Source organism: Pelobates fuscus, chromosome 11 (assembly GCF_036172605.1).
Source record: "Pelobates fuscus isolate aPelFus1 chromosome 11, aPelFus1.pri, whole genome shotgun sequence".
Lineage (NCBI taxonomy): Eukaryota > Metazoa > Chordata > Amphibia > Anura > Pelobatidae > Pelobates > Pelobates fuscus.
In genome coordinates, this window is record NC_086327.1 from 82,096,396 (window position 1) to 82,111,467 (window position 15,072).

The 15,072-nt window shown below is 39.4% G+C and overlaps 2 protein-coding genes across 5 annotated transcripts in view; one reads left to right on the forward strand and one right to left on the reverse strand.

The window, feature by feature from the left end:
• The first annotated feature begins 1,094 nt into the window (after positions 1 to 1,094).
• On the forward strand, positions 1,095 to 9,838 carry DRC12 (dynein regulatory complex subunit 12 homolog). Its single transcript, XM_063435870.1, has 7 exons — positions 1,095 to 1,189; positions 3,624 to 3,692; positions 3,779 to 3,841; positions 4,882 to 5,001; positions 7,250 to 7,342; positions 8,285 to 8,415; positions 9,551 to 9,838. Exons 2-7 carry the CDS (start codon positions 3,626 to 3,628, stop codon positions 9,677 to 9,679), a joined length of 603 nt encoding a protein of 200 aa, XP_063291940.1. The 5' UTR covers positions 1,095 to 1,189; positions 3,624 to 3,625; the 3' UTR covers positions 9,680 to 9,838.
• Positions 9,839 to 10,412: 574 nt separating this feature from the next.
• The window catches only part of NHERF4 (NHERF family PDZ scaffold protein 4), a 116,392-nt gene continuing 111,732 nt past the window's right edge, over positions 10,413 to 15,072 (reverse strand). For all 4 annotated transcript variants that reach the window (XM_063435869.1, XM_063435866.1, XM_063435867.1 and 1 more), the window contains 2 exons: positions 12,849 to 12,950; positions 10,413 to 10,755 (listed from right to left, as the gene is read on the reverse strand). In XM_063435869.1, coding sequence (XP_063291939.1) covers positions 10,678 to 10,755; positions 12,849 to 12,950 — 180 coding nt within the window. In that variant the 3' untranslated portion in view covers positions 10,413 to 10,677. The remainder of the gene's footprint in view (positions 10,756 to 12,848; positions 12,951 to 15,072) is intronic.

The following is a 15,072-nucleotide window of genomic DNA, read 5'->3' on the forward strand; positions in this document are numbered from 1 at the left end:
TCCACAGCCTCCAGTGTTAACATACCGGTTCATGTTATCAAGACACTGGGGCGCTGGAAATCATCCGCTTACACACGGTACATTCCTAACCCTGTACAAGAAGTAAGGAATGCTTTTCAGAACATGTCTTGTTAAGTTGTATATTGGTAGTTTGTATTAAAATGTTGAAACTTCTATTTTTGCCCTCTTTATTTTCAGGCCTACCTCATCGTCGGTTTCGGCACACCACAACCGACTTGCTACTTTTATACCATCCTACACTTATTAGGTCTTATTTCTCTTTGCCATCATGAGCCCTTCACACAAGTAGTAAGGCCTTTTGGCCTGTGTTTGTGGGAGGGGCGTATGACACACCCCTTCCCTACTTAAGGGACACCCCTTACCTGGCTCCATACCTTCGAGGTCAGCGTTGCATCACCCTCCCACCCACACCTCTTTATCAACTCCTTTTTCTTACATTTCTTCTTGGTAGGCCCTCTTTATTTTCAGGCCTACCTCATCGTCGGTTTCGGCACACCACAACCGACTTGCTACTTTTATACCATCCTACACTTATTAGGTCTTATTTCTCTTTGCCATCATGAGCCCTTCACACAAATATATATATATATATATATATATATATATTATATAATTTTTTTTTATTTATTGGCAAGTCTTTTATAAAGTGAAAATAAACCAAACAGGTATGTATGAGTTATCAGTGTATGCTCCCTTTACAAGCCCCCTGCACCTCACCACCCCAAAAACTGTATCAATGATTAAAACTTACTGTTATGAGTATGTCATATGTTTGTTTTTGACTCTCTATCGCTTTCTTTATATTGTTTTATTGACTCTGCATACAAAAGGGAATCCACTGTACACATCTAGGTGATTTACAATAAAATGAATGTGATTGCATGTGCGTGTTAATGGTAAAAATCGGAAATAATAAGGGAATTCTGACAATATTAACTTGAAATAGTTTTCCTTTGGCTGCAAGATGAAGCTTGAGCGTTGCCATGGCCGCATCCAGGCGACTTGTAAACACATTCATTCCTTGCGCTGATTGGACACAGAGCGAGGGGCGGGATCTCGTATTCTGATCCCATTGGACACGAGCCTTGTCACTGGACTTAGCACAGCTTGGGAAGAAGGAGACATTCCGCCGGTGTTCTGTAGCAGGACTGATTCGGTTAGAATACAGGTGAGACGCGGGAGCATGATATCAGGGTTACAGCTGCTGCTGGATTGATATCTATTTTATATATGTATTTCTATAATCCGTCACTAGATGTCGCTGTAGAGGGAAGGTGTGAGTGATTGTGCCCCCATTCTCTCTATTGGTAAATGACAGGCAGTGGGCATTTGAACCCATAAAATCATTTGGGTTTTATTGTAGCTGCTATAAGAACACAGCTGAAGGGTTTGATATGTGTCTCAATCTTTTGAGTTTTCCTCACATCTCTCTCTGATTCCTCTAGTCGTTTTGTTTATTATCCCCCCTTCTGGTCCCTCCACACCACCCATTGGCTGGAACTGCCTACCAACAATGCCTAACACCCTGAGCCATCCCAAAACAGACAGTGGGACAAGTATAGTGCTGGTGATACATAACAAGGTTTTTTTTTTTGTTTTTTTTTTAGAAAGTCTTATTAGTTTATATGACAAAAATATACATGTAAAGGTCAGTTTAAGTGATTTAATAAGAAAAAAAAAAAGTTTCTAGTCAGCATACACCGGACAGATCCCTCAGTAAAAAAACAAGACAATTTATTCACACACATTCATACATAATAAATATAGCAGCGTATTCTCGCAGAGACTCCCAGTTTAGGGCTCATGTGAGTTTAGGAGTCATGTGAGTGGCATTACATCACCTTGGTTCAACATTCACTCTGTATGCCAGTATTACACTATCGTGTTTTCTCTATTTTCCTATCATTAAAGGGATACTACAAGTGTCAGGAATACAAAGCTGTATTCCTGGCACTATAGCTCCCTCAACCCCGCACCCCCCTTAAGTAAATGGTTAAAAACCCTTACTTACCTGATCCCAGTGCCTATGTCCCTCGGCGATGGATCACGGCTCCTCCTTCCGACGTCCCGCGATGAGCGGACGCTGGTGCACATGCGCACCAAATGCCACATTAGACCTCCCCATAGGACAATGCTTTCCTATGGGGAAAAGATCTGACGCTGGATGTCCTCATGCAGAGTGTAAGGATGTCCAGCGTCATTTACCGGACCAAAGGTCCGTTTCGATCCAGGAAGCACCTCCAGTGGCTGTGTGTGAGACAGCCACTGGAGGCAGACTTAGTGCTACAATGTAAACATTACAGTTTCTGCAGAACTGCAATGTTTAACATTGCAGTAATAAGTGCAATAGGGACACTGCATCCAGGCCACTTTAATGAGCTGAAGTGGTCCAGGTGCCTATAGTGTCCCTTTAAGGGTACATTATCCTGGAAGAGAGTTAGAGTGCTACCTTAAAGAGCACTGAGGCGACAATACTGAGCCATAGACGTAAGGCTCAGGTTGATGTGAATGTATTTTTTCACATTATTGATTGTTTTTGTTTTTTGTCACTATATGGTACCATCTGCACTATATATGTTTTCTAATTTTTAAATGTTTTTCTGCATTTAAGTTTTACATAAGGCTAACAATTAAAGGGTAAGTTTATTAACCTCTGATCTATATTATCACATTATTAGTGCTCCGCCATCGGTTATATAAGGTTAATATCACTTATTTATACTTTTTACTGTATATTCATACAAAATACACTAACATTTCCATACAGAACTAAGAAAAAAAAAAGAAAGATTTGGAGGTCTGAGATCTAAAAAGTATCAAAATACTCAAGCACTATCCCGTTGGGGGTTCTTCATTGATGAGTTAAATAAACCAAGGGGACCATGTCTCATTATATAACAACACTTTCTTGTTCACGGAGTACAAACCACATTTCATTTTCCCCTGATAATAAAGTTGATTTGTGATTTCTTCCCAGATACATAGCAAGGTTTTAAATGTGAAAGTTTTCAACATACACAGGTGCTGTGTGTGTGTATAGGAAAGCTGTGTATATAAATTGCTGTGTAAGGGTCTATGTGTGTGGCTCTTTCATCCAGTGCTGGGAGGAATGGCAAATAGAGTTATTGGCTAAAATAAGAATTAAAAGGGAATTTAAAATTTAAGGTCAAAATAGCCAAACTAGAATTTTTTTTTAAGTCAGTTCTGTAAATTTGGCTGCTCTGACCTTACATTTAAAGGGACTCTATAGGCAGCCAGACCACTAAACATCAATGAAGTGGTCTGGATGCTATGAATCCCCCCCCACCACCACTGATTAGACAAAAACCCATTGAATTTTATTGTAGCCCCACTGGAGGGGACTGGAATATTCTCCATCAAAAATTAAGATTAAGATTTGACTAGTTCTGCAAAAAAGATGGTTTAACAATAAACATAAATATCCTAAAGCCCTATGAAATAAAAGAAAACTGAAAAAAACATTGCGTGGCTGTTAGATTATTACGTGTGCAATTGTAAAGGTGTCTCAAATAATTTACCATTCGTTATTTAAACGGTTTATTATATTGTTATCTTATTAATTCTTTGTGTCTCTCTTTTAGAAATGCCACCTAAGCTAAAGGGAAAAGCTCAAAAGAAAAAGAAGACAAAAAAGCAAAAGGATGGATCAGGTAATGGTGGATATATATATTTTTTGTGGACCTCTGCATGGCTGTTATGGATATCAATTAATACAGATCTTCACTACTTTCTTTAGGTTCAATTGAGGAACAGTACCGTAGAGCAGCTTTGGAAGTGGATGTTTTACAGGATCATTTGGGTAAGTGGGAGTGAGACTCCTGGTGACGTTGCCCGGTCTTAGTCAGTATTTCATGTTGCATAATGTGCGAGTAATTTAAAATTTGATTATACGCAACAGTGTAATATTACTTAAAACTGCAAATGCCAGTCCAATACTGACATCCCATTATGTGTGTCCAAGGACAACTATAAATCGCAGGACTGTAGAAAACCCTTTCATGTCCATATAGATGTAACATGCTGTGCGAATTTAAGTAGTCATTAAGAACAATGACGAAACATATTCTGCTGTGTTGTAGTTCTTTATCCTAGCTTTGGGGGTATGGATGTTTTCTGACAAAGTAAGCTTCATTTTGTCAGATAAAATTGTATTTAAAGTTATCTAATTACTCCCTGGGTGAGATTAGCGCAAAAAATGTAAATATCAAAATTAGTACGCAGTAATTATATATTTTTTCGTCAATTGGAGGTCAACAGTGCATCGACGAGTATATTATGTCTGCCTGTCTGTTTATCTACTAATTATTACAAGGAAGCACAGGCCAAGCACAATGCATCCTTTCCACTGAACACTAACAATGATTGAAGTCCCAAGGTCCAATGTTACCAAAGGAGACTTGAGTCCCTCTTTTGAGTAGAGGTCCCCAGGCCGAAGAATTATACAGGAATTTTTCCTGTATAATACATAGCAAATATTTTGGCTAATATTGCATGTAAATTGCCCTATTTTTAGTTTATTTTTTGCACATTTAAGTGTCTGTCACTGTAGTACACGGTTCTTTTTTCTGTACCATATCACTATCAGAATTAATCACACAAGTGTCAATTGCTGGAAATGAAATGTGAGCTTCATATTTTAGGCCCAAATATCCAAATTCAAATAACCCCAAAAATCTCCGCTTCCATTTTGCCATTTCAGTTAATTCAGTCTAAAATGTTAAATTCAATTTGAATTACTGACATTTCAAACTTCACTGAATACCCTTGTTTACTTCACTTATTTTGATTTTTTTTTTTATACACATTGTGTGTGAGATCCTATTTTTTTCCCATTGACAGCTCTGCGCAGACATGTGACCCGGCGGGCTCAAGAACTCAAAGAGGAATTGCAAGAGAAATTACAGGTGCTGCAAAGTGACATTGAAGGGGAGAGAGATGAGAAACAGGCTATATACAGCGGTAATTCAATAATCTCTAAAATGTATTGTGCTGATCTTCGAATTGCAACATTAAGGCTAAAATAGCCAAGGTATGACTGGAGCATACATAGAGAATTTTTCTAAATCCTCTATTTTAGCCTACGATTTACAATTTCCACTTCAATCTGGTACACTTCATAGTTTAGTGAAGTGAGTTGGTAAAATACTTACATTGTTTATGTAATTATTTGCTCTTTTACTTGTATATATACTTGTCATCAACCACTTGGTATTGCATTATGTAGTTGTTGATAATCATAAATTACATACATTCAAAAATGTATTATTCAAACAAGACTGAGATAGTCATCATGAATAAATTAAGTTTTTTACTCTAATCCGGGGTGGGGATTAAAAAAAAAAAACAACAAAGTTAAGGCCTAAATTGCTGAATTTAAAATAGTATCCAACTCAGCTATATTTTCATCTTGTCTAGTTAAACTTTATTTAAAATTCACAGGTCAAGTAATTACAATTGCTGGATAACTTGGTAGCATTGCTAGCGATGTGCTAATTCCAATCAGATGGATCCTGGTACTCAAGTTTAAATTCTAACAGGCAGAATTACCCTTCTAAAATTCCCAAATTATTTGTGCCATGTGTGTCTGCTCTTCTTGTTCTGTACAGTAAGCAATGGTTTATTTACAGCAATTCCCATGATGTCCAACACAAGTTAAATAATAGGGTTCCAGGCACTCCTTGGTTCAAGACAGGCACTTTATTGAGAACCACAACAGCAACGTTTCGACCCCAGAAGGTCTTTGTCAAGCTTGATACCTTCTGGGGTCGAAACGTTGCTGTTGTGGTTCTCAATAAAGTGCCTGTCTTGAACCAAGGAGTGCCTGGACCCCTATTATTTAACTAATGTTTGGAAATCTGGTGTTTGATTCCGGCTCAGCAAGAACCCTGGCTCAGATTTGTGGGAGTGAGTGCAGTTTCACATATACTATTCATGATGTCCAACATGACATATCTGACTTTGGCTGATCCTTGTATCAGTTTCTTTAACACATTTGATGGTTTTGGACACATAAATCATAATCTCTATCCTAGTTATGCATTCTTGTAACTATCTTTATTACCATGCACTTTTTGTTTATCCCCTTAAGGACCAAACTTTTGGAATAAAAGGGAATTATGACATGTCACACATGTCATGTGTCCTTAAGGTGTTAAAATAAAATTAAAAATCCTTGTGTAATATTTATTTTAAAAACACAATGTTTAGCTTGAGTATAAACATAATAGAACAGTAGTGCATTTGTACAGATTGCTTTTCAAATAAATTAATCTCCTTCCAGATCTGGCCAGTTCTACTGCTTCCAGATCTTGTCAGTTTGTTTGGGATCAGCTAAGAATGTGATTGCTGTTCTGCTGTTTTTGGTGTCTAGTGTAGAATGGCTATTGTGGAGGACTGGCATGTCTCCCTTTGTCACTGCTGTGTGGTCTGTAATTTAGGTTCTCCCAAACCAACACAAGATAAGCATTAAAGTGTGCTTGAAAGGGACACTCTAAGTACCAAAACTACTTTAGTTAAATTAACTAGCCACACCTTCACTAGCTGTAACTCACACAGGCTCCCTACACACTTCTTGTGTCTAAAGATTTTAGCTTCCTTTATTGCACAGTGTATTTAATTTATAATTTCCTATCTCTTGCCAGGTTGATAGGCTGTAGGAGCCTCCTGTGTGTGATTAAAGTTCAATTAATAGAGCAGGAGATACGAACTTCTGAAGTAAACACTCTATGCTGTAAGATCTGATTAAAAATTTAAAGAACAAAATTCATAGTGGGGTTGTGACAGTCATGGGAGGTGAGGCTTGGACTTCATAAACATAAACAAAAATAATTTTACTCTTGGAATTGAGCAAATTTACCTTGTTTTGGTGCTTAGAGTATTTCTTTAACGTAAATGAAGCTCGGTGTATGCCATTGTGTGTGCCATTGTGTGTTGAAAGTGGGTTCAGTCCATTTAGGCCCTGATCCATCCATTTAGACACATATCTCCTTTAGAAGGAAATCCCCTTGCTTCAGATCACCCATTAACTGCATTCAAAATGTTATTCTTAAAAGAAAGTTATCTTATGGTTGCTTTCAGGGTAAATGCAATAAAAAAAAGGCAGTAATAAAGCTCTGAACAACATATTTTCATTCACAACATAAGGTATGCAGGTTATGCAGAATGACAGACTTCAAGTGAAAACATGGTCTCCCTTTGTTACCCTTAGAAATGACGCGTAAGCATCGGAACTTGGAGCTTGAAAGCTCAGAACACATCCAGTCTCTGGAAGAAGAGGTTGCAGAACTGAAATTGAAACTTGGTGAGTTTGGAGATTTATTTGGGTAACTTCTGTTTAGATGTATAAGAGTTTCATATATCAACAAATCTGAACTGCTGTATTACTCGGTGGTTTTAGTTTTTGCTAAATATGGCTTTTATATTAACTAACCTGCTCTACAGAGGGTCTTGGCTGTAAATAACAAATTCGAAATATGCTGCAGCTGCATTGAACATTAACAAACCGCATAAAGTAAGCCATGGCTTTAACCCCTTAAGGACCAAACTTGTGGAATAAAAGGGAATCATGACATGCCACACATGTCATGTGTCCTTAAGGGGTTAAACCTACAGAGCGGATACAAAAAGATTGTTATTGCTCTTACAAATTGAACAGAATTTGTGTAAATGTATATACACAGCAAACATGTGATCTCCAGTAACTGCTCGATATTGTGTTAGAAATGGCAGACTTGCTGATTATTGCACAGAGGATGTGGTGTACCAAAGGAACAGGTTTGAAATACACAAGTCAACAAATTAAACGTCCGTCTTTTCACCCACTTTGAAACTGTACTCATGGCTCACATAATCTCCCATCACGTTTGGCAGGTGCCTGCAACTCCAAGGCTAACCTAATGCTTATAGTCACCCTGTATCTACAACAATGGAAAAGCAAGCTGCTTGAAGGACTTGTAGCTTTTAGAACATTGTTAAGAACAAAGTAGCTATGTTTTGACTTGCACTTGGTCAAACAGCAAGCAGTTGTGTCTCCTCCATTAATTTGCATCTATTTTATATTAATAGAGAGGCACTTGATATGTTCCTGACTTAGTGACTAAAGTGAAATGAGAAAACGCTGAACATTCCAGCCTTTTCCATTTTAACAAAACAACCTTCATCGGTCAGATGAAAGTTTTACATGTGTATATATTCATGTTATACACATAAAATGTCCTTCTCTGTTTTTCTTGCACATATCCAGGTAAATCCCAGAATGAACTGCGAATGTTTCAGGAGGAATCTGCACGTAAAGCAGCAGAGAAAGAGGCGGAGATCACAGACCTACGGATTGAGGTGGAGAATATGGAGAAAGAATATGAGACTTTGCTGCATGTAAGTAATCTTCTGAGTTGTATCGAGAATCTTTGCATACTGCTTGTAAATGCATTCACGCTCTGTATGGAGTCACTGAACCTCGCCATAGAGATGCATTGATTCAGTGCATCTCTACGAGGAGATGCTAATAGGCACAGCACAGCATTTTGTTGTGCATGTGCACTAACCTCCAACTGCTTTCCTGTGGATTGGCTTAGTTCATCTTGATTGAGGCGGAGCCAACTTCAGTTACATCATGGGACAAAAGGTGAGTAAAACAAAACAACTTTTTCAGAGCGATCCGAGTGGTGCTAGGGGCCTAAACAGCTACAACAGCACCATAGTGTCGGGAATATGTGTTTGTATTCCTGACACCATAGTGTTCGGAATACAAACACATTACAATCATTTTTATTTTAAGGAAACAATATTTGGGCAACACCTCCCCCCCAACTTCACTAATGTGTCTTATACATTGAAAATGAGTGAAGCAGGGGTCAGGGCACATATATAGGAGGGTTAGAGTTGGGATGCCATCCAGCTGTCCCACACAGTGACAACCTCTGCATGCATTTTCTCCTACACACAGTGACATACACACACACACACACACAATAATAAATACATTTTATTTCTTTTGGCTTTATTTTTTCCTTCCCTTCCAGCCTTCCTACCTTTTGGAGAGCTGGTGTGGGTCCTCTTCCTGGGATCCAGTGGGGATCTTCTCCCTGGAGTCCAGTGAGGAACTAGAAGAATATTGGCGCTCTCTCGCCGCCTTCCCTCTCTCCCGCCGGTAAATTTTGAATAGACATCTGCTGTCTAGGTAAGCAGGTGCCTACTCTGCTTTGGTAAATAAGTGCCCAGTTGGCCAATTCCTGGGCCCCTTGTAACAGGCTATTAGCTCTTCGCAGCACTCCCACAAAAGTGACCCCTGAGGCAAACTGGCCCCTTTGCCCGCCCCCCCCCCTAGCTACGCCACAGAGTCCCAATTTCCTCAATCCAGATTTAGTAAGCCACATGATGGCTATAAAATATTGGTTTGGTAGTTAAGTATTCGCTGGTTAGCTTGCGGTTTTACTTCTACGATTTGCAATATCTGACATTGCTCTCACAAATTCATGTTCTTTCTTAACTTTCTCTTTACTCATAACAGTCCTGTCTTGATCAGCTGCTCTCTAAGCTTAATACAGCTGATCTGCAGTGGACAAAGCAAGCCCTTTCCATCCATCAGCAACACAAAGAGATGCTTCTTGACTGTGGCCTCAACCCTCTGGACATCTGAATTATGAAATAATGCAATAAGTGATGGTGTTATCATGTATATTAAATTAATAAAGTAAACTGTCCATTATTTAGTAGATGTGAGGGGTATCTATAAAGGAGACCAACAGGTGTGATCGGTATCTCTTACGAAAATCTCCAATATGTACAAAGGTGCAAAATGTAAGAATCAACAGAAGTGCAATTATAAATGACTGATCTACTGAATAATTATAATTGTCATTTTATCAGAGTCCTAAACTGATCTTTAGGGCTTCTAGCTGTGCTTAAGGCCATAAAAGTAGCTTATTTACCACATATGAGATATGCAATATTATTGGTCAGATCAGGCTTTATTTATTTAAACCAAAGGGATAAAGTATCATTAAAACGTGCTGCCTGATAATCTGTACAAATCACATGTTTCTGAATAAAAGTGAAATAAAATCAATAATGAAATGCATCCCATAGGAATTTTTCCACTGAATGAACTAAGTTATAGAGAGCTTATAAATGACACATGTACCAGAAATACATGGCTTATGTGGCTTAACAAGAGGTATGGCAAGTCAGGTGAATGCGGTATTAATGATAAATTATCATATATGTAAATCAGTTTAAGTTTCTTCCTAGCTTTGAGTGTCAAATTACAAATTGGAGTATTTCAATATGTAGATTGATTATAAAATGTATTTGTTTTCATGCATTAACGACATCCTGTCAATAAATTTGTATGTTTTTCCTATTTATTGGTAGGTACATGTGCATTTGTGTCTGTATCTAAATACATCATTGAGTATATGTTCTACATGCAGTGTTTTTTTCCCTTCTATAAAAAATTTATCCTCTCAAGGTTCCCAGATATGTAAATAATCAATGGTAAAAGAGGAGGAGGATATGTGTAAAGGAAAAAAGATGATCACGGTGTCTCAGATGAGATTATTGCCAATGTGGCAACAGTTCTGACTGATTAGAAAACACTAGATCATTGTCACATGGTTGTTTGGGGAAGTGTTCCTCTCATTCTTCACTATTTTGCACTTCGGTAGAAGGTTTCCGGACTTCAGGTTCCTCTCCTTGTACAGTGTCTGCTTTTAGCTGTAGGAAGAAAATAATTGAAGATGAGACATTAATGCATAGTTACTTCAGAGAATTAAAAAAAATATAGGATTGTCTTTACAATACAGGAATGCCAACTTGTTTCAAGTGATGAGTATGAATCTATGCTGAATGGCATTCACACAATTATAAATCTTGTAATTTATGGAACAGAGATGTTCAGGTTTCCAGTAACCACTGGTTCTATTAGATTTGCCGTGAGCTATAGGGGATGGTTTCATATGAACTGAATAACATTTTTTGTTAATGCGTTATAATTTTTACTTGTGAAATTAAATACAATACAATACACGGTGCTGACCTCAGAATTACCAATGCAAACCTGGAAAGCCCATGACACACACTCACTAGAAGTGAATCTCTACGTGCCAGGAATAAATTTTCACTTGCCAGTGGCGATTGTTGAAAGAACATTTTCAGCCTTCGCATTCGCCATATTATTTTGTTTCTATAGAGCAGTGGTAGTCAACCTTTTTCTACCTACCGCCCACTAATGCATCTTTTTGGTTGAAAAAATTTCCTTACCGCCCACCAGTTTTCGCGCAAATGTGGAATATTTTTAAGAAAGGAGGGTGTTTTTTAAAAAAAATAAATGTACGTACATTTATCTTTTTATTTCTACTTAATGCAGGTTTATAAGGTTTTTAACTTTATAACGTTTAATGAGAAAACAATAAAGTAAATTGAAATTACCTTTACTAGTGATTAATGAGATCCTTGAGGTTGATGCTGCGACACTAAATATTTGATATCTGGTTCGATTTTCGTAAGGAACAAACGAAGGTCTCTTTCAGTGATATTCAGACGACTTCTCTGTTTGCGCATAATATGATTTCTCATTTGTGCGTCAGCTCATCTCCTCTCCCTCCTCAATTCCCCTCCCCACCTTTTTTTCCCCTTTTTTCTATTTTTTAACCGTCCTTATAGCAATGCCCAGTAGGAAGGCTGAGCTAGGTAGCCCACTTACTATAGTCCACTATAACAGACAGGCACACATACACACAGACATGCACACACACATGCAGACACACACATAAGACATACATAGACACACAGACATGCAGACACACATACAATGACACATACATACAAAGACAAGACAGACATACATACATACAGACACACACACACACACACATATATATACATACAGACACATACACACACACACAAGACACACACACAGACATACAAGACACACACAAGACATACATACAGACACAGACAGGCACACATACATACACACACAAAGACACAGACAGGCACACATACACACACACAAGACACATACATACAAACAGACAGGCACACATACAAACAGACACACACAGACATGCACACACACATGCAGACATACATAGACACACACACAAGACACACATACAATGACACATGCATACAAAGACAAGACACACATACATACAGACAGACACACACACACATATATACACAGACAGACACATACACACACACACAAGACATACATACAAAGACACATACAGACAGACACACACATTATATTTAAGTCACCCTCCTGTTTCCTACCTTTAAGGTGCAGGAGGGTGACTTTCCCTGGGGTCCAGTGGTGGCCCAGGTGGATGGGAGTCAGAGTTCCCACTCTGACTCCCTGGTGTTCCTCCTGCGCGGCTCTCAGTTTTAGCTGGGAGGAGTGACCGGGGAATCGCTTCCTCCCAGCTCTGATGTCATCACAGGGGGCCCGGTCGCGCTGTTAAAGCGCCCAGCGCTGACCGGGCCCCCTTACAATCCGCATCCATCGGGTGGCCCTGACAGCATGGGCCACCCGATGGACACTTTGGAAGGCGGCCCCGGCGGTTTACCGGGCGGGCCGGAGCCGCAAATGGTCACAGCGGTACCCAGTCGCACGGGTACCGCCGGCACGCACCCGCCCGCCCAACCTGGAAATCCCTACCGCCCACCTGGAATCCTGAAACGCCCACTAGTGGGCGGTAGGGACCAGGTTGACGAACCATGCTATAGAGTATAAATGGCTGAATTTTAATATATTTAATCACCAACTATTCACATGCATTGGGCTTCATGAATAACCTCACCTGAGTTGACAAGGTTGCCGGTGGCACATCAGCGGATGACTTAGTCACACCTTCATTATCAGGACCATCTTCTTCATAGAACAGCAAAGGGGATATACCAATCTATTTGAAACAGAGGAAAGAGTACTGAGATTTGTAAGGTATATATAAATTAATATCACGATGGACATAATAATCCAGTCTCTGTTTCTTTGGGATATCACTTCCGTGTGAAGTTGACAGTATATAAACCATGCTACACTTGCGATCCATAAAATAAGCATTGCTTTTGTTTTTCCTTATCTTCCTACTATTGTTAAAATTATCATATTTTCAAATGTGACTTTTTTACAATCCAACAGGGGCATTGCATTAGGGAAATGGGTATACATTTGGGGTAGCCAGGGCAATGCACTTTCTACAAATATATACTTTGTGTAGTGGATTTTTGGATTCTGTGACTACTATAAAAGTTGTAATCCCGGCATTCCAAATTTTAGCTTTTAAACTGAAATTCACTGCTTGCAATGTTTCTTTTAACCCTTTAAAAATCTGCACTACAAAATTAAAGAATGTAAAAAAAAATACCTTTTCTCCTACACTTGATGATCTCAACCAATCCAATTATATCCCATAGGAAAGCATTGGTAAGCAGTATGTAGTAAGTAGTATGTATGTGAGGCAAAGCACCTCCCTATGTGCATCAGATGGTCTCTATCACACCATATGATTGATATAAGGGAGTTTTATTTGACTCTTTCTGTGGCATTTAAACCCTGCAATGTAATTGTGACTGTTCATGCAAAACACCATTGTTTTACACTGTAGGTTTAAAACAAGAGGGACATGGTACCCATTACATTAAGATGAAGTTGTCTAGGTGCCTATTGTGTCCCTTTTAAAGGGGTTAAGAGCCTTGTATATATGCTCCATTACTCAATATGGATACTCCTAATATAATGCAGCCTGGTTGGGTGAGAGATTCTACTGTAATGTGATCAACTGTTGCTCAACATAACTTGCCTGCTGCAGGTTCCCACAAAGCAATCACAGCAGCTGACAAGTTGGGTTGAACAGCAGTTGTTCAGATAAACAGAATCTGTCCCAACAGACACATGCTGCTCAGTCACACTAAAAGTGAACTTTTCTCCAAACAATCAATGTACCAAAAACATTTAACAGATTTTAGCTGCACTCATGGTCTGTAGTAAAACTTTAATTCCTAATTAGATTTACTTCAAAATAGAACAACGTTTCAGTCCTCCTTGTGGACTCTACTCACTCAGGATCAAACAGGAGAGGATCCCGAGGAGAGTCCACAAGGAGGAGTGAAACGTTGATCTATTTTGAAGGAAATCTAATAAAGAATTGAAGTTTTACTACGGACCGTGAGTGCAGCTAAAATATGTTGTGACTTGAATACTCCTGAGCCCAGGGTGGCCCCCGGCAATTTATTATATTTTGATCGTGTGCAAGGACGAATATTGTATATATATTTATATGAAGATCACTATATCAAAAACAAACCATTAAATACTTTTTAAAAGCTTATCCAAAAATATTAAAAATAGAGGTCCAAGAGGGGCGTGGCTACCAGCGACACAGAGCGGACGTCTCTGTACAGAGCTCCGCTCGGGCCTAAGCCAAATTCTAAATTTACAGCCACAAAACGGCAGAGAACAAGCCCAAACTCGAACATCCCCCCAACAGAGATAATGGGGCGAAAAAACAAAAAGACTCACGGACCGGCAGGTCCCCTCCAGAGAGATATTAGAACCTCCTTTGAGCGGCCGACAGCCTCGCAGCTCGTAAAGATGGCGCCTGAGTCTCACTGCACTCATGAGGAATCTGAGGCCTCGCTGGATGAAGAGATATCTATACCCTCTCCCAGGTCAGAAACACCATCCTGCCTCTCTGAAGAGGAGGAAGATGAGACACCCTCAACAAAGGGTGACATAAAAAGACTCCTCATGGAAATGAGGAAAATCTGGGGAGCGGACCTCAAGCAAGTCCAGGCAGGGGTAGGAGAGTTGCGCCAACAGGTCCAGGCGCTGGAAAACCGTGAGACGGCCAGGGAAATAAACCTAATGGCCCGGGACACCCACCTGGAAAAACTCGCAGCTCAGGTGCAACAATTGAAACGCTCGGTGACCACGCTCGAGACACGGCACCGACGGAAAAACCTCCGTCTCCGAGGGGTCCCGGAATCAGTGACCGACGAACATATGGCTGATCGCACATATGG